A 27,207-nucleotide genomic window follows, 5' to 3' on the forward strand; every position below is an offset into this window, starting at 1 on the left:
GCTAATCACTGTACCACCCATGTTTCATTCAATGACAAAAAAAAACCACAATGTGATGCTGTTGGTTTTCTTCACTCATAGGTTATAGACAGTTAGCTATAGCAGGAAAGGAGATGGACAGCAAAGAGCCTAAGTTGAAGTCTGCGAAAGAGGTCAGTCACCAAGCTAAAAGAAAATGTTTGACTGTTATCAAATATAGGCCAGCCCTGGATTATAAACATGGTAAATAATTGCATACTCTTTTCCCACTGTGGAGTATCTCTTATCTTATATTCTGATAAAAATATAAGAAAGTCTTTAAGTGAGAAGTGGGCATTCAGCCCACTTGCTAGTGTTCTAGCCAGTTCCTGACACCTTAAAAATCTTTGCTCTAAATTCCCTTTTATTTAAAGAACCTAGAGTTTGAAACAGTCCACTGGGTTAGACAGTTATCTGCAGCCCTTGAGCTTGTTCACTATAAATTATGTTCATAGTTTTAAGAACTTTAGGTAAGGGAAAAAGAATGAAGGGGTACAGTAAGACCCAGATAGACACCAGAAACCAGCATTCTTGGGTGTCAAAAATTGGACACCAGTTTTAGCAGGAATTCAAGAAGACAATAAATGCATGTAATGCTACAGAAAACTTGTTTTCTGTTGTGAATATGAAGAGACACATTCTCCTTGCCTTGCCTTGATATTTTTTATAAAGAATATTTCAAGATGGAAACCCTGAATAATTCTGAAACGGTGGCTCCAAAGAGCAGTCCGCCGCTGTCGGTGTCATCTGCGGACAGTGATCGCGAGCACGTGAAGTTTGCAATGCAAACAGCCTTTTTCTATTCAAATAGGTGGAACAAGTGGCAGCTGCCTGTGACAATACGCCTTCCAAAAAGAAAAAGGTGGCTTCAGACAGTTCATCAGCTGCAAACATGTCGCAGTCCTGTCAGGCTTTGCTTACAGGTAATTCTGGGTAACCATTTACAGGATAATGCAGGCATGATAAGACATGATGGAGTCTGCTGGCAGAATCTGTATGTTACTCTGTACCCATATAGTGGTAGGAGCTGTGAACTCTATGAATTGGCTTCATTACTCTGCTCTCCTGCCCACTGATAGCTGATGTGTGGTGAGCGTTCTGGCGCACTATGGCTGCCGTCGCATCATCCAGGTGGGGCTGCACATTGGTGGTGGTGGAGGGGAGTCCCCATTACCTGTAAAGCGCTTTGAGTGGAGTTTCCAGAAAAAGCGCTATACTGTATAAGTGTAAGCAATTATAATTATTATTACAACTCCTGCTGAATCCACATGCTAAACTCTAACCTTCACGCATGCTGTAGCACAGATGCTTCTCTCTCTCTCTGTGTACTAAACTTATATCTTCTGTACCAGACTCCCTGATAAGGAAGGAATGTTTTTATTGCTCTCTGAGTCCTTGAGTCCGAGGGGGGATATATCCCCTTTGAACTACAACAATAATCCTCATTGTATTGTTCCTTGTATGCATACAATAAAGCTTGGCTTGACAAACTGGACACCTCAGACTCGAATCTCTTGGTTTCTACAGACAGAATTCACCTATTACAAAAAAAAACATCCAGACTCATTGTTAACTCCATAATTAAGTTAGTAAAATGTAATCTCCTAAGACTCCTAAGGAAATCATTTATTTACACAACCCAATAATTTTGTATTGTTTTACAAACATCCAGTGGTTTTGGAACAAACTGTTCAATTAGTTGCGTCAAGAATGACATTTGTTTCCTTTTAAAAAAGGACCTTTTACACATTTTACAGGTAAATGTGTTGTGGTTTTAACAGCAACTGGGAGCTAGCTTTGAAGATAAGCGTATGATCTTTTCTGCGCTAACACATCAGGTCATAATCTATAGAAGCAGACAGTAAATGTTGTTGAAGCAAGTAAATAAAAAAACTACAGTCTATTTAAAAAAAAACAAATTTTAACATTGTAAAAGATTATTTCCAATTAAATACCTTACTTGATTAAACAATTATTAGAAGGTATTTTAATTTTAACTACTTAAAATCCAATGTTTTCTATTACAGGTGCAAATGAGGAAATCAACTTGTTATTTTCCATGTTCGCCCAGGTTATGAGGTAGGTGGGTGGCAAGCTGACGGCCGGCAGATGCATTCAGAATATTCAAAAACAGGGCTTTGAGGGCTTTTTTCTTTTATTTCCATTGGATCACACATGGATTCAATGGAATAAATTTGAATTTTCTTAGTTAAACTTCTTGCAGCCCGATGAGTCCAAACAAGAATGCCAGCGCGCAGAAACATACAAAACTCTTTTGAAAACCCTCAGAGATTCCGATCGCAAAGATTTTGCATACTCAAAGGTATTGAAGGGTATTACTCTAAAAGCACTTGAGATTGTGTGTATTAGCAGAAATATCTTTTTAAGACCTGCTGCAATTTGCCCTAGTATGCCCTTCTCCGGTTTGTGGCAGGCTGGGTTTGGTTTTGTGGGATTAGCATTAGTCACGCTGACTAACTGCTTTGGCAAACCCATCCGCTGAAGAGACTCATTACTGAGATCAGTCTGGAGGGGGGGGGGCTGGCCGGTTCCCTCAGCAATCACAGAGGTTCTTTCTCTGTACTAAATTGCTTGCTGAGGGTTTGTCCTTGTTGTCAGGATTGACAGGGTTTTCAAAAGCTGTTGTGTCATTATGCTGCACTAAATTAGCTCTAAGTGACTTAAGGAGAAACAATTCACCCAGAACAAACACAGAATTCTGTCTAACCACTCTGAATTGCCCTGGGATTTGTTCCCAGCGTGCTGCCATAAAGTCACACTTCACTCGACTGTACCAATGGGTTGGACAGACCTGGTTCCTGGCAGCCACAGTCCAAGGGGTTTTCTTTGTCTCCCTCGACTTCACCAGTTTTTACAGTTGCGCTTTGACACGTGAAACCCACAGCTTTGATCAGTCTAGCAGCTCAGAGATCATCTGCAGTGAAGAGGAAAAACACCCTCGGGTGGACCACCACTGGAGCTTCCTGACTCACTGTAGCCGAGCCCCCGAACTAAACTAAAGAGCGACGAAAAGACAAAGTGCACACACGAGGTCGACCTTTAAGACCCCGTCTGGATGTATGGGCACTCCCTGGGGTGTGGGGGGGACAGTTTCGCCCCGGCCTCTGCTAGGCAACTCACGCCGACCCCGCCTTTGTTGCCTCGCAGCAAGAAGGCGGCGGTGGACGAGACCCTGGTCGTGGAGCTGGAAGACATCCTGAAGGAAGCCAGAGCACTGGAGTCCCACCTGAGGCAGAGGAAGGAGCGCCTGAGACACTCCCTCGCGGCCATTTCAAACCAGCTGCAGGGCTAGGCCCTCCAGACACTGCTAGGGCAGCCCCCCAGATGTTCATGTGGAGCTTAGGCAGCATGGACCGCTTTCGTATTTGGTTCAACTTTGACGGCGGTATTTATGAGTTAATTACAAATATCAACCGGTCATTTCAGCTGTGTGGAGCTTTTTGTTAACGCATTTCAGAATGGTTTTTGCCTTTCTTTTGAATCTTGTTCAGTTTTGAATGGGTACTATTAACATTTGGACCTTTCAAAACCTTTAGGAAGTATGACATTAGAAAAAAGTCATTCGTTTAATGATTAAAATAACTTTTCAAAGCAAAGAGACCTACCAACATTCTGGGATTTAGACTTAATTTAATTACCTCTAAATAATACAGTTCATGATCCTTATTAAAGCTGACAGTGCATTTTGCACGGTGGTTTTAAGCATTTAAGTGGTTTTGTTGTGCTTTACTAAACTAGTCCATATGAACACCACAAAATGCCATAAGTGGTTCACTGTTCACATAATGTTCACTGTAATACTAAACAGTGGTGTACTGGAGCACCATGACAAAATACCATACTACTTCTTTTCCCTTGTTCTTAAGGGAAGAGTAACCAAGTATTGACTTTCATCAAAACAAATGCGATGTACCACGTGCATATTTGCATATGAAAAAGACTATTCAGAAACACAGAGAACTGTGAAGGGCAACAAGATCTCTGCTGCTTTTAATGCCAGTGCGACATTTTCAAAAAAGATTCAGTAACAGAATTGGAATGACAACCGAGTCATGCTCTTATTAAAAGCACTAACACTTATATTAGGGAAACCTAATACATCCATATAAATCCTTAAGGATAAAGGTAATCAGATTAGTTTAAAATTAAAAAAGTCACTGGTCAGGAAGGCAAACAGTTTCAAATCACACTTAAACGCAACTGAGCCCCCATGTACTGTATATGCAGTGGAATGCTCTAGGAAGTTTCTTAAATAAACTGTTCCCTACAATGGATGTGAGCCACGCTCATCTGCTTTGTCATTTAATTTTGAGTTTTGCTAAGCTTTTCTGACCTACAAACAAAGATATACTGTGTGTTATTGTGTTTTCTTACAATCGGTTCACACGAAATCTTTTTGAATTGTGTACAAACACACCTGTAACAAGTTAAACGTAAAAGATTCAGTGGAAATCCGTGAGACAGGAGATTAACATTACAGCCTAAAGTGAAATATGTTTAGAATATTTTTGGTTTACGTCTTAACATTCACTGTAGTTCAGTTACCCCAGGTGTTTCCGTATCGCAGAATATTTGGATAAGTGTCCCATCAGTCCCCTAACCCTGGCCTCTCTTGGCTGAAGGCACCTCTGTGCCCACACAGCAGATCTCCCTTCTGAGCTGACGGAGCATAATGTTTCTTTGTAGTAGCAGAAGCACTCAAAATTTGCTGCCCATACCAAGTGTCGACTGCCAGTCCAAAAAGCAAAAAGCAATCCAGACTAAATCCTGGTGAGGAGTATTTTTCATCTCACCGGTTTTCCAGATGTTCACTGAAAACACGAATTCACCTGGCCACAGTGGATACCTGAGTACTGGCTGTTGGATCCTGTGTCAGTATATCATCTGTCCCAACCTCCCAGTATTGCTTTCAGCCACCAGCCTCCGCCTTGCTTATGAACAAGCTGGGTTTGATCAGTATTTCTCGAGCTTTATTAAAAATGAATATTGCAGAACTAAAACAGCAAAATCCATCTAGACGGATGTGTTCTACGTTTCCAAAAAATGTCGAACCGGACAATTGCTCATCAGTGCACTGTGGCAAGAGAGCAAATATATCTGTTCTAAGCTTTTAAAGAATGATGTGCAGCAGTTTATATTTATATGCAAAAAATACCTTTTTCATGAGCTAAAGAAGCTGAGGATTCTGTGTGTAGTTGGTGAATTACTGCAGGCTGTTCCTGTCATCACAGATTATCTCGGTAGTAAATGACTCGTAATTATGTGGGTCAGCACCTGACAGGCTTAAGAATGGTTTCGGAACTGAGTGTATTGCAGGGTGATAAATGTGATTAATAAATGGCAGTAGCTGCTTACTGTATGTCAGTGGGAATCCAACATAGTGTGGATGGCTGGGCTTTGATTGTATGTGATATTGCAGCCCTTCTTGCTTATCGACATGAGCTAAATTCTCATCTGTAACAGGAGCCCTAGTGTCTAAAATGGGCATGTGGAGGAAGACGCTCCCACAGCACGCCTCCCCTAGCCTTCCTCCTCCCTCTTTTGGCTTTAAATTGAGAGGCAGTGCGCAGGTGATAAATTGAGACCTTTCTCTGCTGTTCCTAGAAAGCTCACAAAGACAGGTAAGAATCCACCCAGCTCCATGTCTTTAGGCAGTATTCTGTATTCTGTAAGTATTCTGGTAAGAATGTAATAATGTGTAATTATTCATAATGTGGTAGTAATACAGGAATAATGTGGGGCGGAGTAGTGTCACTGTGGCTAAGGATCTGTGCCTGTGGCTGGAAGTTGCCGGTTCAAATCCCATGGCCAGCAGAGGAATCCTACTCCGTTGGGCCCCTGAGTGAGGCCCTGAACCCCAGCTGCTCCAGGGGTGCCGTATGAATGGCTGACCCTGCGCTCTGCCCCCAGGCTTTTCTCCCTGTCAGTGTGTCTCATGGAGAGCAAGCTGGGGTCTGTGAAAAGACAAATTCCTCATGCAAGAAATTGTATAGGGCCAATAAAGTGATCTTAGTAATGTGCAAAGTCTGTGAAGTACTGTACTAAAGATTTAGATATAAACCATACAGCGTCTATATATAAACACAGTTGTCTACGTTTATGCTTGTGTTTTTATAAGTCATGCATTCAAGATAACAATCAGCTTCCCATACCCATATTTTTATCATCATCGCAAGGAGTGTTACTAAAGGGTTCAGAATAAGAAAAGGAAAACTGGCGGCCATTGAGTCCAACAATAGTGCTCGGCTTTGTGAAGCTCCTGTAGCAAAGAGCCTACATGAGCGTTTTAGACCTGACAGCTGTTGGATTTGTGGTGCAATTCCAGCATGGCTTACCTTGTGTGTGGAGAGTGCATGTTCTCCCCCGTGTGTGCGTGGGGTTTCGTCTTGTGTTGCAACCACCTATTAAAAACTAAGTTTAGAGCTAAACTAATGCACTCTTAGTACTTTGGGACTGGAGTGCTGAGGAAGAGTGGGCATCCCACAATACCACAGATTATTCTGTTGCCTTTCCCTTGATTGACAGCAGCTCTAGCCAGGAACGTCGCGAAAGGCTCACCTCAGACTGGCCTTAGGCGGTCTTCTTCAGCAAAAAAAGTTTGGGAAACTTCTGCTTTTCCGGCCTCAAACACAGGAGTTCGGAACAAAGCACATTTCAAGAAATGACTGGATAAAATACGGCACGAAATCAGTTATTGGAAAAGATGGGCTGAATGGCCACCTGGCGTTTGTAGATTTGCTTATTCAATTGCTTGGTTTTCTTCCAGGTCTTCCTTAATTATCCACATCAGTGCTGGGGGGCTTCAAATCACATTCCTGCAGATTTTATAGGTGTCTTTTCATCAGTGATTAAGGCATGGAGGAGACGGGTGACTTTGTATTCATGCAAAGTTCACAAGTTCCATTATATAACCAAGATCTGACCCCAGGTGAAAACCAGAACAGCTTGTTGCAACAGCCACCTTTGGCTGCACCTGAACCAGACACAAGTCATGGCGGAAAGGCATAAGGTTCCTCATTGTCAAAGCCCATGCAAACTCATCAGAGTACTTTATGTAGCTGACTTTCCCTGTATGCAAAACCCGTTCCATTGAAGTGGCCATTTGAAATGGAAAGCACCAAGGCCAGCTTTTCATGAGCTTGCTTTTGGCAGCTTGCAAAGTAAACTCCGAGTGAACTTCGGTTCAACTTGTTTTCGGATCTGAGAGCTGCACCGGGTCCCTGACATTAGTCGCTGAAGAAACCTCAGAAGAGCCCAACTAGGCTCAAGCTGTCTCTTTCCAAGACTCGTTCGATTTAGTCCGAGCTTCACCGTGCCCTGACTGAACTGGTGTAGTGAGACTCATGTTGGGGCAGCCCTGCCCTGTTCCTGAGATGGACAGAGCGAAGGTGTGTGGGGCTACTTTACCCTTCGGGGAAGTATACTTAACACTCTGCTATCTTGTCTCAACTCTCTCTTTCTAGCAGGTGACCAGACGGCCCCATAACCCCCAGCACCTCACACAAAGCACGGATTTAACATGGCCTCAAGCCTGAATGACACGAATGTGCAAACCGAGCCCTAAACATTTTCTAAACTAACATTAGCATTATCTCACATCTGATTTGTTCCATTTAAGACACTGGTGAATACTTTGGAATCCAGCTTCCGTTCATTTCCTTTTCCCTAATTTACACGGACTCTCCCCAAGCTGCTGCCGACTCTTCAAGAAGCTCTTTGTCAATCCACTGTGGGGTGATCTTACCGCAAAGACAAGGAAAGCAAGCAAGAAGCAGACTGATTCAGCAGAATGGACGTGAGGCAGATGAGAAGCACCTGGGTCACACCAGTGTTTTCAGTATCCTCTGTTCTAATTATTCCAGGCCTGAGCTCCAGTTATGAACCGGCTCTACTCATCTGGGATTCTCCTTGTCGTATGTCTTCTAGGCTCAGTCTCAGGTAAGTACAAAGCAATCTAACTTAAACAGAGATTGACCATATAGACAATGTAATGACGTATGAATGTATGTAAAATCTGGAGTGCTGCCAGAAAAAGCTCATTCTTAAAGAGAGAAGGGGCGCACCTGTGTATGAATCTCTTCAGAACCGGCAATAAGTCTCGGGGCTCCTCTGATCGCAGGCCGACCCTGAATACTGCATACCGGTCAAACCGCAGGGTGAGAGCTGTTACCCTGACACTGCGCTGCCCGGGGTCGAGTGCTCAGGAACACTGAAAGAGTTTATCCAGCTCCAGACACCCAGCTGTGCAATCCAGGGCCTTTACTAATTCTCGTTCTTTCGGATTTTCAGGAGCAGACGCAGAGAACCAGAAAGAGGTAAGAAAAAAACCTTTGTCCATCACCTTCAGGTCAATAAGCTCCACAGAGTCAAGACGGCCTTTCTTTCATCCATGCCTGGTCATTGTGGACCAAATACTGGACCAGAAGCAGCGACACTGGTTTCTCAAGAAAATTGTGTAGACAGCTCTTTTCCCAGATGACAACAAGCGGGTCTAGATCTCTCAACCACCAGACCTGACCAGCCCACATAACTGGGCCAGATGTCACACTCCAATGGCTATTGTTTGTAGTGATTCGGAAATCAATTTTGTTGGAAATGTGTTAGAATTGGAATGTTATGTCATGCTGTTTGCATATGTTTTACATGCAAAAAATGTGAACCTCAGGTTTTCTATCAAGCGCTGTGTGGTGCTTATGCCACAAGACGTACAGAAACATAGAAGCACAGATTTAAGCAGGCAGCAGGGCTCATTGTCACTCAAGCAGGGATAGGGACCACATTTAAATAAATAACATATGGTTAATTATACATGGGCAAAGGCAGTTGTTTTACTGAAAATGCAATCCATTTCTATGACACAGTAAGAGCAGAGCTTTGCTTTACAGATGTCCTTTTTGATCTTTAACGAACAGAGAAGGCTGTTAGAGGACCTTATACGAGTATCAGATCCTCATGACACGAACAAAGCTAACCCAGCAGACATCTTCACAACAAACAGTGAAACACAAACGACAGGTCTACATGGAACTACATTTGAAAGTGAGAACAGCTGACACCTCCTTACACAAAGGGTTGTGGGAGTATGGAGCAAGTAGTGGCTAACTGGTGTGAGGGCTGTTTTCTGAAAGGTCCCAAGGTATCTGCTTCAGTCACTCACCACTTTTTGTGTAAAGAATTCCTTCTATCCTACGTCCTAAATAACCTGAGTCTTTCTTACACTGCTGAGCATAAAACAGCCCTTTAGGTTCAATTTTCAGGACTGTGTTCATTCGGGTTTTCAGATCGTGCATCAAGGGCCTCTTGCAGTCTGGGCGTGACAGTCTCTGTACATTTTTCTTGTCAGCTTTGTTATTTGACCCCAGAAAGGAACAAACCGATTCTAGTGCTTGTTTTCCAAATTACTTCTCACAGGAAGGCCTAGTGAGAGTTAATGAAAGCAGATCTAAGACGGATACAAGGAATCGCTCTTTTTCATAAAGAGATTCACAGCTGAGTGAAGCCAAGTGTATCGAGACCACCTCACTGCATGTCATACAATAGGATCTTATGTTATGCAAGTGGTTACGTTTCAATCACTGTGGCGCTTGGCCAGACATTTCTCTTCATGATCCTGAAGTAGGTCACCTGTTTCTTAAGGCACACTCAAGCACAGTTTTATCTTTTCTTCGCAGGGAAACTGCACAGGATGGGAGATCGAGCTCTACAACAAACTATCAAGTCAAGATGACGTTTTCTTATTCTTTAAAATAATTGAGAAAAACCTGACCATATTGAGTGACGTCTGCATCCAGACATTCAACAAGTCTGTCAACATCAGCCATGCCAGGATGCTGTGAGTACCTTTAGCTATTGCACACCGAGGCAACGCTATGTTGTGATCACAGCTACCACTCTCTTTTAACATCATGTCTGGAGGTTTCCCATGAGCACCTGGCTTTCTGATGTCACAGTCTGGAGGTTTCCCATGAGCACCTGGCTTTCTGATGTGACAGTCTGGAGGTTTCCCATGAGCACCTTGCTTTCTGATGTGACAGTGTCACGTGAAATCAAACCTTTGTGACACACATCGGCTATATCAGCTATAGCCTCTGCCTACACAAAGATGGCCAGGAACTTTACGTGCTCCCCCCAAAAACTTACAACTGGTATCCGTTTGGCTGTAAGCAAGAGGAAAAAGAGGAGCACGCTGAATCGAGGCGAGTTTAACCAGATCTTAATGCTCCTTCTCCTTCCAGGGTGAAAATGCTGAACAACACATATGACAACCTCACCTCCACGGTCAAAAAGGCCGTGTATGAGTGGATAGTGAGACTTTACATCAACACGACAGCTGATCCCAAGGTCGCCGGTAAGAAACGAAGTTTGTATGTCCGGTGTTAAAAAACCCACAAATGATCTCCAGCGGTTTCCGTCTGTTGGCGTTTGTCGACTGCCTGGGCATGGCGTGATGCCAGAGAGCTGTGTCCTGGTGATGTAACTGACCATTCCAAATTATTCATAACACAATAAAACTCTGCCTTTGCACGGTAAATCCAAGTCCGGCTGGAAGCTGAGTGCAACAGCCAAGTCTACTTTAGGGCATGATTCTCTCTTTCACAGGCAGTAAAAGCTTACCTGCAGTGAGAGATTCGTGCAGACTTCCACTCGGCACCGGTACCCGTTGTTCGGAGCTGGACGAGACACTTTTACAGAACAGCAGACACAGAAACGGCAGAGCGAGCGAGCTTTTTTTAAAAACCTGCGAGCAGGCTGGTAGTACCCTGTGAAAGATGGGTCACTGCTAACCCACCGGAAGAGGGAGAGAGAGAGTTAGCAAGGGGGCCTGGAAGGATGAGCCGATCAGCTCAGCCACCGAAGAGTGTCCTCTCATTGTCGTCCGAAGGGCAGGCAAACACGTACCGCTTCTGGATCACCGCCGACGTCCTGAGGCTGATGGACCGCTTCCTGCTGCAGGCTCCGCTGTCCACGCTGAGCAGCATGGTCACCCAGAACCCCACGCCCGTGAGTCCCTCCCCTCCCCCGCCAGTCACCTTCAACCCAATGCACTTCAATTTATCTTTTGTATAGCGCCTCTCACAACAAGGTTGCCCTTAACAAGGCACTTAACAAAAGCTGTGTGACAGTACATGACGGTACAATCCAGAAAGAGGAAAAAGCCAGGAGACCACGGAGGAGAGAAACCAAAAACCCCTCTGTAAGGAGAAAAGAAACCCCTAGGGGTCCAAGGTCAACTGGCTGCCCTAACATTATACAATTCTAAAAAGTACTAAAAAAGTACCTTAAATGGCCAGCTGAGGAGGAAGCTCACTCACAGGTGGCTCAGACAATACCTTCTGCTCAGTTCTAAAGTACAGGTGGCTTTGGGCAGTCGCTGAGTAGGCTGAGATAGGCACACTGAGTCTTGCTGAGGGAGGAGCTTATTTGTCCCACCGAGCCCATTGGCACTACAGCTGGGATGCAGGAGGCAGTGTGGAGGCACATGCAGCCCAGAGGCATGAGACCTGTATATAGAAAAGACAAGACAAGACAAGGGTTAAAAACCGGAACGGGATCCGGTGCAGGGATGGGGAATTAAAACGGGATGACGAGGCCAGGCGCTCCGAGCCCCGGATTCAGCTGGGTCAGGATGCCGATAGGAGGCCTGTGCCCTCAAGCCGCCGCCGTAGGGCGACTTGGTGGTAGGTGGGCCTCCGGGCGTCCGTCTTCCAATGCACAGCCTGGAATAGAGTGAGCGTCTGGCTTTTAAGGAGGGGCTGGATTGGAGGCAGGTGCACAAGATCAACTTAAGCGCCCTTAAGAGGAGGGATTACAAGCATGACAGACGCACCACCCAAATGGGTCTTGAACCGGCTCTGGGCTTTCCAACAGCTGTACGACGTCTTCAGCAGCGCCGACAACCACTTCAGCTTCTTCTACGATCTGAAGCAGGCTCAGGCGGACGTCCTGTACGCCGGGCTCAGGAACGCCTGCCGGTGTGACTTCACCTCACCGGGCAACATCAGCAGGTGAGCGGGCAGTCTGTGTGCACGGCCTGTTGATCGCGATTGGCTCCCTTTAAGGCTTCCTGCATTTTTTTTTGTCCAACTCAACTTTGTAATTGATTTATATTCCAGGCTGGGTCAGCTGGCCTGTTTCTACCCTGAGATCAGCAGCCCCCTGCAGGCCCCGGCCATGGACGCCCTGTTCAAGCTGCTGAATAACTGTAGGAGCAATGTCAGGCATGTAAGTGTCAAAGAGCTCCTGGCCCTGCAAGTGACAGAGGGCTCTTCTCCTATCCACAGTGCTCTAGCACGTCTGCCTGCTGCTGCAGCTGCACAGGATCAGTGTTATCTTCCCATTGGGCCCCATCATCCAGTTAAACACCCACCCTCTTACCAAAGGAGATTTCCCAGTGTCCTCCGGGCTGGCTTGACATCACAGCTAAGAGGCGCCACTGATAGGGTGGTATGCAAGGGTGTTGCGGTACACCAGGGTAATATCACAGTGAAATCGCGGTCATCTATAAAGGGAAGTATGGTGAAAAACCATAAGTGGGGAAAACCATGGTAAAGAATGTCGCAGTCCGGGTAAAACTGGCTGCAAGGGCTGTCTCTGGCGGTTTCTGCGCTCTGAGAGCGAGAGTGTTCTCGTGCAGATCTACGAGGACGTGCTGAGCAAGGTGAACGTGGCCGGCTACAACGCCACGCAGCTCAGCAGGCTGTCGGCCGCGGTGGTGGGCCTGTCCGAGGCCCAGCTGACCTCCCTGAATGCCAGCGCCGTCAAAGGAGCCCTGGACACATTCGCACAGAACGCCGACTTGTCCGGGTCCCAGAAGGAAGCTCTCCTTTCCTCCGTCAGCGAGGGAATTGTGAGTACAAGGACGTATCTCACCTGGTGCCGTGTTCCCTCACCCACTCTGCAGGGTATAAAGCAGGGGTTCCCAATCCTGGATTGGCGACCCCCACACCTGCTATCTTTCCTTCCAGCCCACCTTCATTAGAGAACTGGACCTGCAACGCTGTTTTTACATTTCGAGGTTAGAAACAATCAGCACTGATGAGTGCATTTTAAACCACAAGAAAAGTAAAATGTACACTGTTAAAAGTTGTAAAACCTCCAATTTACATCACAAGATAGAAGAAATTTCCAGGTATTCACAGCGCCATAATCAGAACGAGGTAACAAAACTTCCGGTGAGGTGAAGCAGTCCAGCGACACTGTAAACAAGCAGGCTAGTGAATCCATCTCTTTTAAATATTACTTTCGATTTGGAGACAGTCTCGCCGACAAATACCACTTACTCATTAACTCTGCATACAGATCATGTTGGAACATTCCTGCTGTGAAATGTCTGCGGCGCAACCTGTACTTATTCACTCTCGTCCATCCCAGTACATCAGTCAGTGCGGGAACTAGTGAGCAGGAAGGGCCGCTTCACGACACAGTTCTCACAAACTCTCGCTCTCGTGGTGAGACCAGGGGTTTGCGACAACACGGCGACTTCCAGTGCTTTCCCAAAGTTCACGACTTTGTCCTTAATTCGAAATTGGTCACATTTTCCGACACCGTTAATGTATCTAGTTTGCTACCGAGTTTTAGTAGCCCGTCTGAGAAATTGGGACGGCAGTTCAATTGATCTGAGAAGCTGCTTCATGTGGATGTTTGTATTTTTCAAGTCACAAGTTTGGTATTTCACTTTACTTACTAAATAAAATTCCCAGAGAGCTGGGAACCAACAGTTCATATTCATCTTATTATTATTATTATTATTATTATTATTATTATTATTAAGTTGGTGAAGGGTTTGATTGGGGCAACTGAGGGCTCAGGTATGTGGGTCACCACGACTGGGAACCACTGGTATAAAGGAACATCAGAAAGGTCACAAAGAGAGGCAGCTGTTTTGTCTTATGTGTTTGGTTAATAGTAGCTCATCCCATCCTTAAAGAGAGCCAGGAAAGCAACTTCCATTACATGCCTGCGCAGCTTGGTCCCACAACTCCCACAACCCCTTGCAGGGAAACGCAGCTCCTCTGTCCCCCCACTTGGTCTGTCGGACGCCAACGCGCGGTGGCTGTCTATTTTATCATCGCGCCGTGTCTGGGTGTGTCTGGTGTGGTGTGTTTGCTCTGCAGATCCAAGAGGGAAACCTGGGATCGCTGGGCCTGCTCGCCAGCCGCCTCAGTTCGGACACCCTGATGGGGATCAACGCGTCTGAGCTTCGCAAGGCGTTTCAGAGCCCCTGCTTCGCGCGCTCCATCGACGCCATGGAGCCGGTGCAGAAGAAGGCCATTCTCCTCTCCGTGAGTCGACAAACAAGCCAAGCTCTGCCCGGCTTCTAACTGGGGGCTGCTGATCTCTCTAACGCCATCTGCAGTGGTCCATCCAAAGACAAGAGCCAGCAGCTACTGTATACCACCCTGCAGCTCCCAGCTGGCAGCCCCCCTGGAGCTCAGCAGGTGTGAGCCTGGCCAGTACCTGGATGGGAGACTCCTGGGAAAGCTGAGGCTGCTGCTGGAAGAGGTGTTAGTGGGGCCAGTAGGGGGCGCTCACCCTGCAGTCTGTGTGGGTCCTGATGCCGCAGTATAGTGACAGGGACACTACACTGTAAACAGGCGCCGTCCTGCAGATGAGACGTAAAACTGAGGTCCTGACTCTTTGTGGTCATTAAATATTCCAGGGTATTTCCTGAAAAGAGTAGGGGTGTTACCCCAGTGTTCTGGCCATATTCCCCCCTGGTCTTTACCAATCATGCCTTCAAGTAAAGCGCTTCAAGTGGAGTGTGCAGAAAAGCGTGATATAATTATTAATTAATATTATTATTATCATTAAGGCTGAAGCCCTTACCCTCCAGGAACAGACAAAAAGCGTGTTTTTCAGATACACACTTCCCTGCTGTGCGAATGCATTTACCTTCACCGATGCCCCAGATTCTGCTCCTGCAGACCCATTCTGCTGCTGATGTCTGGCATCTTCCAGCAGCGCTTCAGACTTCACGTGAAGTCAAATGTCTGGTCTCCCCAAACCTCAATGCCCGAACCTGAGTGAAGTGGAGCAGCGCACTAGGCACAGGCAGCGGGCGGCGTGTGAGGGACGTGTGCTGGCTCTCTGTTTTGCAGATCTTGAAAAGCACCAACCTCAGTGAAGCTCTGTCCTTCATCCCGCCCTCGCTGATCTCCGTAGTGCCCTGCACGGACCTCAGGGCTCTGGGGAATTTCAGCTCCAACTGGACCAACGCATTTCCCTGGAACAAAGCACAGGTAGAAAGGAGAACATCACTGACGTCCCCAGGTCTCCCTGGCAGGGCAAAGTGTTAAGACATGAGGTAGTCTGCTCGCTACGGTTTCGGGCAGGAATCGGGTTCGACAGGGATAAACCCATCAGCTGCACTGCACTGCAGGTCAAATGAAATAAGGATCCAATTCACTGCCCATTTTCAGACTGTACCCACGTTAAATTCTGCTTTCTCAAAGGCAAACGTACTAAACTGAAGTGTGGAATAACAGGGAAAAAAAATACAGCTTTGAGACATTTCGCTGGTTATTTTCACATACAGGCTATCGTGGTCATGGAGAAGGTTTTCTCTTCCCTGAAGACTACAAATGACTTCAGGTAAGTTCAAGAATATCTTTCTTTTATCAATCAGATCTCACTTGTCAAGACTGAGCTTTCTTCTTCTGTAGTGATGATGATGATGATGATCACTACTAATAAGGAACAAGTAAAGGTTTATTCCATGCTGAAACCACTACATTGTGTTTCCTTTCTTCTCTTCTCAGCATGGAATAAACCTTTCGCTTGTTCCTTTGCAGCCTGCGCATGCTGACGCAGCTCCCTACTTGAACTATCAAACTATTAAACTCCCAGCCTCTCTCACTTACGACCTGAACCCTCACAGTGCCTCCTCTCTGTATCAAAACTCAAACATACATTGACATCTACCCCCACCTCACATGTCAAGAAGCTCACTCCCCATCATTTTCTATCCTTTATTTCATTCTGTTGACGTATGAATTTGCACAACTGTTGTTGTTTTGCACATTGCCTGTTGTTGTTTTGCACATTGCCTGTTGTTGTTTTGCACATTATCTGTTGTTATTTTGCACATTGCCTGTTGTTGTTGTTTTGCACATTCCCAGTGCCTCTGTCTTTCTTTTCTTATACAATTGTATTGTTGTGTTTTGTACTACTTACCGTCTGAGAGCTAGCTAAATAGCATTTCATTATAGCATATACCTGCATATGAGTATAATGACAATAAACTTGAACTATCGCCACTGATATATCCCTAAAGAAAGACACCGACCACAACTCATTCTGTCCCAAAGGGCACTGCTGCACGCTGTCAGAGGCCTCACCTGCGCCCAGATCCAGAGCATGACCAAGTTGCAGCTGGAGGCTGTGTCCGCCAGCCCGTTCCTGTCCCGGGACCAGGTGTGCCAAAGTGGGCGACGAGGGAACGAGCATGCCACAGCATCACAGTACCCTAAACAGCTCCCGTACAGCCACAGCTCCACACTCAGACTAACCCCGTCTGCAAAGACGCATTGGACAAGCAAAGATTTATTCAGAATTTTGCTTTTGGACAGTGAAAGGGGGCTTTCTTAACTTCAGCCCAGCGGGTGTTGTCTTTTCAAACCACACAGGGCTCACTACTGAGAAAAAAACGTAACTCCTTTAAGACCTTTAAGAGACCCATTTAAGACTCACCTAACTCAGGTGGGCTTTTACCCTGTTGATAAAGAGGTAGGAGACCCATACATTAGTTATCACCGTAGAAGCGAACCTTATTGTAAATGATTTTTTTCCATTTAGCAAAGCCTGTAGCTGCAAGTACGAGGAGATCCCAATTTTAGGCCCGCTGTCCCAGTCTGCACAGGAGATTCTAGTGCCGTCAGCCTGGGCTGACTGTATGTGCGTCTCGCCCGCAGGTGCGCTGCGCCAGCGCCTCTTACTACAGGAAGCTCAAAACCCCGGACAACATGACAGAGGCGAAGCTGAAGAACACCCCCCCGAGCTTTCTGGTCTACGCGCAGTGAGTGCCACAGACGCGCTGCTCGGCGCGACAGTTTCCTAGTTCACCTCTGCAGTCCAATGTATACGAACGACAAACCCGCGGAAATCAAGACGGATTTCTATTTGCAGGGAGGTGCCTCCGCTACAGTGCTTCGTTTCGTTTTTTTGGCAGATCTTTTGCGGCCACGGTGAACAACATCCCCAGACTGCTCTGCTCTTCCGTAGTTGACCTGCTGGCCAGAGCCAGCCCTGCCCTCCTCACCAGGAACTCCCCCAGACGGGCAGAGATCCTCAGCTACATCATGGCCTGCTACGTGAGTCCCAGACCGGGTGTCCTCTCTGACTGCCGGTTCAGAACTCAGTCTATCAGGAGAACACACAGAGCGAAACTCCTCTGTGTGCACAGACGCCATGGCTCCGGCAGACTCGGTTTTTTTAATCCGGGACTGGAGCGGAGGCCGGATCGTTTCCCCGATCCTTCAGGGAAGGCTGCGGCTGGTCTTGGTTGCTCCATGAGGGGTTTGTCTGTTTCAGAACGCCACGAACGCGAGCGGGCTGAGCCTGCAGCAGATCAACAGCCTGGGCGGGGCCGCGTGCTTCCTGGGCCAGGAGGACATCGGCGCCCTGAGCGCAGCTCAGTTCAGGGAGGCCGTGGACCAGCTGAGCGACTGTGGCGAGCCTGAGCCCAGCGTGAAGACCGCCCTGCTGGAGAAGATCACCGCCGTCTACGGGTATGAGCTCTTGGGGGGGCCCACCGCTTTCAAAAGGCCATCCCCAGTCCCTTTTCTGAACAGATAAACCCAGCGTGAGGGGAAATAAAAGGATGAGAGCTCTGTCGCTCCGGTCACTCCCAATGGGCACTGCTGAAGAACAGCATTCTGGGAAGCTCTTATAAAGCCGCTCCATCTCCTGGGAAGCATAACCAGAAAGAAATCACATCATAAAAAAAACAAATCACAAAAAAGTGTTCATGTTTCCACTTTTTAAGAGCATGAGCTTAATTAAAAGCTTTTCTGTGGCAGGTCAGTCCAGTAGCGTTGCACGGCAGTCTGGGAATTCCCTGCTGCTGGTTTTGGCCTCTGCGTGGTCACACAGGAATGCCCTAACCCTCCGTCGTTTCTGCAGAGACGTTCCCCACTGGCGCGCGGCCACGCTGACGCAGCTGCGGTCCCTGGTCATGCTCTTTGACCTCAGGTTCCTGTACAAGCTCCCCGTGTCGGTGAGTTCTGCCGCTCCCCAGCTCTGCGCGGGACGGGGTTAGTGTGAGCCAGCGCTGCCGCTGTGCAGCAGAGCAGGGCAGGAAAACCCCACCGGACACCGCAGAAAACCGCTCCCCTTCAGAGCTCAGCCTGGTTTATTATGTTCGCCGCCTAACTGATGTGCTGACAAATGGTCAAATACGTTAAAGGGAAAAGTTCATTTTCCTTCATTATGACTCACATTGGGTCAGATTCTCTGAGCCCTACACAGCATTGGCCCAGGTGCGCTAACATGTGATCAGTGCCAGAGCACGGCAGAGGGATTCTGTATCAGTGAGTCATACACACCCCACAACACAGCCGCAGGTCAGAAGGCAGTATAGGCAGTTCTCAACTCACACACTCGTCATTTGTGCTTTTTTTTTGGTTTGGCGTGCCTCAAGAATATACAGTACCTGTATATTAATTCCTTAGACTTACAGTACATGCTTTTCTGCACACTCCTACTCTTTACAGGTCATGGGGATCCCCTCCACCCCCACCAGGATGATGGTCCAGCACTCTCCCCACACACCAGCTCTCAGTTGGGAGGAGAGCAGAGTGATGAAGCCAGTTCAGAGATCTAAACTTTAAATGTAATGACATGTAGGGCATTCATGATGTGTGTTGAGGGGGAGGGGCCCCCTGAAAATGTATATCCCATGGGCCTGTGATAGTCTGCCTGTCACTATTCTGGGGCATTAGGACCCACACAGACCGCAGGGTGAGCGCCCCCTACTGGTCCACTAACACCTCTTCCAGCAGCAGCCTCAGCTTTCTCAGGAGTCTCCCATCCAGCTACTGGCCAGCCTCACACCTGCTGAGCTCCAGTGGGGCTGCCAGCTGGGAGCTGCAGGGTGACATGGCTGCTGGCTATCAATTTAGAACAAATTAGTTGTCACTTTAATACACGTTAGCACAATCGGAAACTGGCAACTTGACAGAGTGTTCAAGGCCGCATACACCCCGCAGACCCGTTCCTGCGCTGTGAAATTTTGAGTCTTTTAAAGATCGCATGACTCACCGTCCACCCCTAACAATCCTTCCTTGTGCGTTCTGCATGACAGGGAGACGCGTGAACAGTTAAAAAGTGACTTTTAGTCCACGTGTGTGAACATCCTCCGCCAGCTGCCCGCTGGGCTCTGCTCTGCCCGTCCCCACAGGTGGAGCTGAAGGAAGGCCTGGCCCTCCTGCTGCCCCAGAGACTGGCGCCGGGCGGCTTTGTGCCGGAGAAGCTCCGCTTCGCGTACGACTCCAGCAGCGTGAGCCAGCTCTACGCCAAGATGGTCCTGCGTCTGGCGGCCGTGGACACCATGTTCAAGAGAGGTACCGTCCGGCGGGGCGGTCTCGGGGGGGGGGGAGAACTGGCGCTCAAGCAGGGGGGGCAGCACAGCCCGAAGGAGGAGGGTTTCTGCCCTGGCATCCCAGTGTACAGCCATTTCCTCCTCCCTGGGCGCAGTCCCAGCTTTGCCAGCCGTGCCCACATGTGCAGGCAGGCAGGGCAGCTGGCCCAGGGCCCGGGCTCTGTTGTTCTTGGAAGAACCACCAGGCCGTTTTTTTTTTAAAATGAATTCTCCTGCCTCGTAGTCCCGCCACGCAGGGCCGGATTTTGGTGTCCGTAGGCCCTAAACACTTTAATTCCGAAATGTGCAACAAGAGGGGTAAACGCCAATTGAATGACGTCAATTGACATGATGCACTTTAAATTCTTCCAATGCTAAACCCCGTGATTGCTGGAGCGAGTCGAGTGACCATCACTTTGATCCTTCTGGTGTCTAGAACAGCTGCTAGGCAGCGTGTGATCAGTGATTTTGAGCACCTAGAGTCGATCGCAAGCCTGTTGTTTCAGCTCGTTTCTTCGTTAGTCACTAGTGTTTCCCTCCTTCGTAGGCCCTTAACATTTCGTAGGCCCTAGGCACTGTGGGCACAATGGGAAGACCGGCACTGCCGCCATGCTGTTTACAGCCAGCTCTTTTCAAAAGTCGGGGTATTTAACTCTCTGTCTGCCCGTCTCCCAGCCACAGACAGGCTGGATCTTAAGGAAAGAGCAAACTTCAGGAGACAACAGCAAGTGCAGGGGTTAATGCGCCATCTGAATGTGGTAAAACTGCGAAAACGCCTCACTAATCTACCCTGTAACGCTTCACATGGGCGGTGGGCCCAGGAAGGCATCAGAAACAAAGACAAATCTCCCTGCAGCACAGTGTGGAACGAGAGCGGCAACAGTTACGCCCGTAAGGGAGGGAAAGCAGGTAAAATAGGGTAAGTTCTCACGCCAGCTTGTGTTGCACAGATATCTGCTCCAAGGTCCCTACCACGCTGCAGATCAAGGCGATGGGGAACGGAAACAGCATCTTAACTCCCGCCCAGCTGGAGTGCCTGGACACCAATACCTTCCAGGCCTCCCTGGAGGTGCTGGCGTCGGTGCCCGGCTTCAGCCCCCTGCAGCTGGCTGCCCTGAAGACCGTGGCTCTGAAGGTAAGACCCTGAGCCCTGGGCTCCGTTCTCTCCCGAACGCCTGGGACGTACGTGCTGCTTTCCAGCCATTCACAGGGCAGGTGGGCCAGGAGCGAGAGAGCAGTGGCTCTCTGTTTTGGCCGTTTCCTGCTAGGAGCCGCTGCACCCAAACTGTTTATGATCAGACCGTGGAATGGGGGAGGGTGGTGCATGCTGCTCATGGATTGACAACGGGTGGGCCAGGTGGTACTGTACCTGCCGCTCATGGATTGACAGCGGGTGGGCCAGGTGGTACCTGATGGACGGTACCTGCTGAACCATTCAATCACCCGGGAGGTGCAGCAGGTACAGCCCGGCCCATTCCAATTGTATAACCTCACAGCCAATCAATGGTCTGATTACACAAACACACACAAACACACACACACATCAGCAGCAGGTGCTGCAGGAGGCCTGCGCATCTTCGCGGGGCGGTCAGGAAAGGTGTGAGTTAAAAGCCACGTCTCTAGAGCCCTGCGGGGCCGCGGGCGCGCTGTGTCCCCTTGCGGATAGCTGCCGCTGCCGCTGTAACCTCCTGCCTGTGTCCAGGCCTTCCCCGAGCCGGCTGACGAGGACATCGCCGCCCTGAAGAGAATCACCCTGGCCTTCACCTCGAACGACGTCAGCCAGTCCATCACGATGATCTCCATCGACACCCTGTCCTCCATCGGGCAGTACAGGGACTGGCTGAACAACGTGAGTCTTTTGGTCTTTTGGTCTGGCACACAGATTTCTGTTCCTGTAATACAGTTCATGTAACTGTGTCACCTTATTGCACTCGATCCTGCTTTTATTTCCTATAGGGTACCCCACAGTGAAGCTTCATCTAATTAGCATGCTGCTGATTATTAATGATAATGGGTGATGGAACAAAACCTGGGACTCTGATCATCCCACAAAAATGAATCAAAGTGAAACACATGTGTGAGATCAGTTCCCTGTAGATGCAACTGTCTTTTATCCTTGGATTTACGGATTTGTTTATTTCTCTTTGCAGCTAAGAGTGGCAAAAGAGATCTTGGCCATCTTTCTCAAAGACAATCCTGTCGACACCTTAACCAGCAGACAACTGATAGGTCTCAAATACTTCCTGTGCGCTTTCACTGCAGACCAGGTCAAACAGCTGTCCGCTGTGGAATACAGGTGAGTTCAGGTCAGACAGCTCTTCACTGAGCGGTACAAATCTCATCACCAGGTCAATCACCTGTCCACTGAGGACACCAGGTGAGACCAGGTCAATCACTTGTCCACTCAGAACACCAGGTGAGACCAGGTCAATCACCTGTCCACAGGAGACCAGGTGAGACCAGGTCAATCACCTGTCCACAGCAGACCAGGTCAAACCTGTCCACTGAGGACACCAGGTGAGACCAGGTCAATCACCTGTCCACTGAGGACATCAGGTGCGACCAGGTCAATCACCTGTCCACAGGAGACCAGGTGAGACCAGGTCAATCACCTGTCCACTGAGGAGACCAGGTGAGACCAGGTCAATCACCTGTCCACTGAGGAGACCCGCTGAGACCAGGTCAATTACCTGTCCACTGAGTAGGACAGGTCAATCACTTGTCCAGCCAAAGACAACCTCTGCAGTTTCACCACTCTAACATACAGAGAAGCTTGGACCGACATGGCAGCCCTGCCTGAGTGTTGTACGAATGACAAAACCACCGTGACCATTCTGTAACTAAGCACAAAATGGATTCATGAGGGGATGGATTTCTGTTTATTTTACTGCAGTGGGTCGTAGCTGAGCAGCAGACAAACTGAAGAAGCTTAAAAAGCTTAAGACTACCAATTAATTAACAAAACAGCCTGGGGGTGTCACTGCAGGGATTCAGAAGAGGCCAACTGTCTTGCCTGGTTGTGCAGCCACAGAAAATAGGGCTCCACAGAGATGCGGTTCTTCAATCAGTTATTAACGTAATGAAAGTCACCTGTAGCCCTACATGTGCTGCCCGGACGCTGCCTTCTTAACACTGATCATGCGTTAAGTGGGTTGCTGCACACAGCTGGAGATCAGGCCAGGTTTAAGCTGGAGGAGTGAGGCAGCGGCTGCAGGGACTGACCGCCCGTGTGTCTGCTGCTCTCGCAGTGCCGCGGCTCGTGAAATCGGCCAGCTCGAGTGCCCCGCGGAGGTGCTGCTGGCCCTGCAGGAAAAGGCTGTGGAGGCCTACGGAGACCCCAGCCTGTGGACTAAGGATGAGATGGACACTGTGGGCACTGTCACAGGTACGGATGCATGAGCACTGACCACACTCCACAACCCCAGACACACACTGACCACTCTCAATAATCTCACGCATGTGCTGACCACTCTCAATAACCCCAGACACACACTGACCACTCTCAATAATCTCACGCATGTGCTGACCACTCTCAATGACCTTGCATACACACTGAACACTCTCAATAACCTCACACACACTGAGCACTCTCAATAACCCCAGACACACACTGACCACTCTCAATAACCTCACACACACTGACCACTCTCAATAATCTCACGCATGTGCTGACCACTCTCAATGAACTTGCATACACACTGACCACTCTCAATACCCTCACACACACTGACCACTCTCAATACCCTCTCACACACACTGACCACTCTCAATACCCTCACACACACTGACCACTCTCAATGACCTTGCATACACACTGACCACTCTCAATAACCTGTCACACACACTGACCACTCTCAATACCCTCTCACACACACTGACCACTCTCAATACCCTCACACACACTGACCACTCTCAATAACCTCACACACACTGACCACTCTCAATAACCTCTCCCAAACACTGACCACTCAATAACCTCACACACACTGACCACTCTCAATACCCTCACACACTGACCACTCTGAACAACCTCACAAACACACTGACCACTTTCAATAAACTCTCACACTCACTGATCACTCTCAATACCCTCACACACACACACACTGACCACTCTCCATAACTTCACTCACACGCTGATCAGTCTCCATAACTCCACCCACACACTGACCACTCTCAACAATCCCAGACGTGCACTGACCACTCTCAACTCCACTCACAAAGAATGCATTCCCTCCAAAACTAACCAGCATCTATGAAGATGCTGAAATACTTTAATACGCTACCTTTGATTTTACCTCGAATGGGTGCAGCACAGCTCTTAGGTCCCTGGGCCCTCCTGTGTGGAGTTTGCATGTTCTACCTGGGTTTGAATGGGTTTTCTCTGGGCTCCCTGTCCTAGCAATCCTACGCAGGACTGTCTTTCCGATTATGGATGGATGTACCTTAAATTCACATGAACAGATTATCTTCTTTGACAGTGCACACCATATACATCTGAGGTCAAATGCTTTCATTAAATTTGCAAGTAAATGCTGCTGATCTATGACCTATGGGGGGGTGGAATGAATTTCAGGAACCCTGTCATTTTTCTCCACTGTCGAATTTTGCCCTGCAGCTTCCCTGAACAGCACACAGATCAGCAGCATCAGCGAAGGCACCCTGAGTTACATCACCCCTGAGGCGATCTCACTCATCCCTTCCAGTGTGTTCAGGGTAAGAGCGGGCCTGGCCCTGCTGGGGGGGTCCGTGCAGTGTTGAACACCAGCGGCAGGCAGGCCCTAGTCAAGGGTGAGCAGGACGTGCAGCAGGAAGGAAATGAGCTCACAGCTTCCAGCACATCGGGAGAAGGCTGTCTCCGAGGATTGACAGCTCCAGGATCCAGCCCCAAACCAAGAATCCAGGCAGCTTCTTGTCTTGATGCTGCACATGATAGCAAAAAAGGGGACAAATTAACATAACATCACTTTTTTAACCCTATACAGTTTCTCGCATTAGGAATTTGTCTTTTTGCAGACCCCAGCTTGCTCTCCATGAGACACACAGACAGGGAGAGAAGCTGGGGGTCAGAGCGCAGGGTCAGCCATTGTACAGCGCCTCTGGAGCAGCTGGGGTTAAGGGCCTTGCTCAGGGGTCCAACAGAGTAAGACTCCTCTGCCGGCCACGGGATTTGAACCGGCAACCTTCCAGCCACAGGCACAGATCCTCAGCCACAGAGCCACCCCTCCGCCCTCAATTAAAAAGACCCCTAATGCGATCCGCCGCCATGTCCTGTTGGAGCGAGCGAGAGCTGCCAGTCTGGGTCTGGCCCGGGTCAGAACGCCGGGCAGCCAGGAGACTGGTGCCCGGGCGGTCACCTGAGGGCGCTGTTGTGTGCGTTGCAGGCGCTGTCTCCTGACCTTCTGAGCAGCCTGGGCACCGAGAACTACGCGGCAGTGAGCCAGATGCAGTGGGCAGTGCTGGACGATGCCCAGAGAGAAGCGCTCAACCTCAATTCTGGGGCGTCCATCTCCAGCACAGGGGGTAAGTACCAGCTGCTGTGAGCTGTCTCCAGCACAGCTGGTAAATACCAGCTGCCCTAGGCTGTCTGTCACCAGCACAGGGGGTAAGTATCGGCTGCTGTGGGCTGATGTGGGGCTCCAGATCCCTGTCCCTCTGTAACAGGTTTTCACCCTTTAATAGTGGGGGACCCTATTAACCCCTTGCAACACAGACCCCCCTGGATTAGAAATACAACCAAAGCGAATTCTACTATAAGGATAAAAATGCTACCTTTAAATAATAAGACATATGAAAAACCTTGAAAAGTGTAACTTCCCCCTTCTGTCCTTTCACTACCTTTTTTTCCCCTTCGCTTGTCTCTTTCACATCTCTGGTTTCCTTTTTTCTTTCTTCCTCTTTTTATGCGATGGTTGGATCTACACAGTCATCTTAGGTTCCAAGTCTGTCAAGCCGACTGTTCACATTTGTTCCTTATTGTATATGGAACCGTGTGATGCTCTTTATTTTTCCATAAACAAACAAACTGAACATAAATAGAAAGAGCTTAAAAGCAGAAGTACGGGTTAAGAGATCACAGCTAGCACACTCAGGGTAGAACAAGCGCAGGCTAAAGCTTTTCCGTCTGTATCCCCAGAGACCAGCTCGTCCGGCGGCCCCAGCTCCGCAGCGGCTCCTGTCCTGGTTCTGGCGCTGACCCTGGTGGGCCTGTCCTTCTAGACAACCTGACGGATGGACTCAGGTACCCCCAGGAGTTGCGGCGTCGCGCCCCGACTCTGGCCTCCTCTCCTGGTCACTGCTACAGAGCTAGAGCACGTCCAGCCCTAATCCCCCCCTGTTCCACTGTCCAGGGCCGACCCCTCCCCCCCCCCCTAACCTGCAGCCTCCGAGGGAGCCTCTTCCTTCTGATCGAGATCCGTTCCTCTCTTCTGTCACCCACATCGTGTGTGGCTGCGCGCCGGCCTGCGCCGCTCTGCGCCGTTCTGCAAAAACACTCGGGACAGATTTAGAAGTTTATGTCAGATCCTGTGCCCGGTCAGGGCGTGCTGAATCGGCGACAAGATCACAAGATTTGCTTTTAAGATTTGCTGATGATGTGGTTGCACGGCCTCGGGCTCACCCCTCCTGCAGTATTTTAACTAAGGCGAAGAGGATTGGAAGACCGTAGTTGGACATGAAGGTGCAGCTCAGTACTGCAAGAACAGATGCATTGATCTTATATACATATATATAATAGATGTAAGGGCTTATATACACGTCAGAGATTAAATGAAATGTGAGTCAGGACGACAGGCACAGCAATGCAATTCTGGCAGATTTTGAACCCCTCCACGGGCAGCACTTTAAATGACTATCTGAACCAGCGTCACAGGTGCGGCCAGCAGTGCCTGCTTTCACTGTCAGAGCCAGGCCAGCCCCGAACCCTTCCTTGCGCGCACGAGATTAGCTGTTGGATTCTTCCAAAACAAGCAAGCGGCAGTCAAGATTAAAAAGGCACTTTCACATTGTTATATTGGTGACAGGAGAGTGACGAGAGTCTGCATGAATTTTCAATTATACTTTTAAAAATTATTATAAGAATCTCCTGTTTAAATGCAAGACTTTTAAATGAGCTAATATTTTATCATAAAGACCTTGTTTTAATAAACTTCGTATTGCTATTATCTTATATGTTTAGCACAGTGTGTTGAAGTCTTATCTCACTGCAAGTGCTGTTTGACAGTCTGTATGTTGACAGAAAATTAAAACCTGAAAAGGCAACGTATAAAAAAACACATTTTCTGAACTCTCTTTGTTTTTACAGCACAGTCTGTCTTACAGTTTTGACAGTCAGGCAAACACCACTTTTCACTTAAAACACTGTCCTCCTCTTGCACCACAGTCTGCTTTATGACAGAAAACAGAGGTGTTTACGAGGATAGAGAGAGCATTCAGCCTTCACCAGTAAAGACACCGGTCAGTGTTTCTTATCTGTGTTTTCCTGGGCACATGTAGGTACAGACTGCACTGGCTACATGCCAGATCCACACACACACATCAGACCAACACAGTAGATACACACTGTAAGTGCACACTTAGACAGTACTGCTACA

General features: G+C 48.4%; 1 protein-coding gene and 1 long non-coding RNA gene across 3 annotated transcripts; one reads left to right on the plus strand and one right to left on the minus strand.

Annotated features, from left to right (window-relative positions):
• The first annotated feature begins 884 nt into the window (after positions 1–884).
• LOC148640957 (otoancorin-like) lies at positions 885–26,887 on the plus strand. 2 transcript variants are annotated; one of them, XM_088619454.1, is made up of 26 exons: positions 885–941; positions 2,046–2,097; positions 7,902–7,977; positions 8,329–8,354; positions 9,711–9,871; positions 10,275–10,387; positions 10,922–11,040; positions 11,908–12,044; positions 12,153–12,261; positions 12,674–12,886; positions 14,154–14,321; positions 15,138–15,278; positions 15,575–15,630; positions 16,347–16,452; positions 16,950–17,053; positions 17,207–17,348; positions 17,569–17,765; positions 18,160–18,253; positions 19,436–19,598; positions 20,566–20,750; positions 21,318–21,464; positions 21,766–21,911; positions 22,864–23,000; positions 24,234–24,331; positions 25,000–25,138; positions 25,752–26,887. In XM_088619454.1, exons 3-26 carry the CDS (start codon positions 7,917–7,919, stop codon positions 25,832–25,834), a joined length of 3,045 nt encoding a protein of 1,014 aa, XP_088475580.1. In that variant the 5' UTR covers positions 885–941; positions 2,046–2,097; positions 7,902–7,916; the 3' UTR covers positions 25,835–26,887. The 2 variants fall into 2 exon arrangements, with proteins under 2 accessions (XP_088475580.1, XP_088475581.1); XM_088619455.1 differs by lacking the exons at positions 885–941; positions 2,046–2,097 and adding an exon at positions 3,329–5,660.
• Positions 11,013–16,483, minus strand: LOC148640958 (uncharacterized). The gene is made up of 3 exons (XR_015930204.1): positions 16,377–16,483; positions 15,156–15,262; positions 11,013–11,540 (listed from the first exon to the last, which is right to left on the minus strand). It is a non-coding gene; the product is annotated as an uncharacterized LOC148640958 (long non-coding RNA).
• Positions 26,888–27,207: the final 320 nt, after the last annotated feature.

Source organism: Lepisosteus platostomus, chromosome 25 (assembly GCF_059453375.1).
Source record: "Lepisosteus platostomus isolate fLepPlt1 chromosome 25, fLepPlt1.hap1, whole genome shotgun sequence".
NCBI lineage: Eukaryota > Metazoa > Chordata > Actinopteri > Semionotiformes > Lepisosteidae > Lepisosteus > Lepisosteus platostomus.

What these genes read in the sequence shown, in the direction of transcription:
- LOC148640957 (XM_088619454.1), top strand. Translation starts at nt 7,917, where the DNA reads ATGAACCGGCTCTACTCATCTGGGATTCTCCTTGTCGTATGTCTTCTA. An exon ending in GTAGGAGCAATGTCAGGCAT is followed by an intron (nt 12,262 to 12,673) that starts GTAAGTGTCAAA and finishes GTTCTCGTGCAG; the next exon opens with ATCTACGAGGACGTGCTGAG. An exon ending in CACTGTGGGCACTGTCACAG is followed by an intron (nt 23,001 to 24,233) that starts GTACGGATGCAT and finishes TTTGCCCTGCAG; the next exon opens with CTTCCCTGAACAGCACACAG.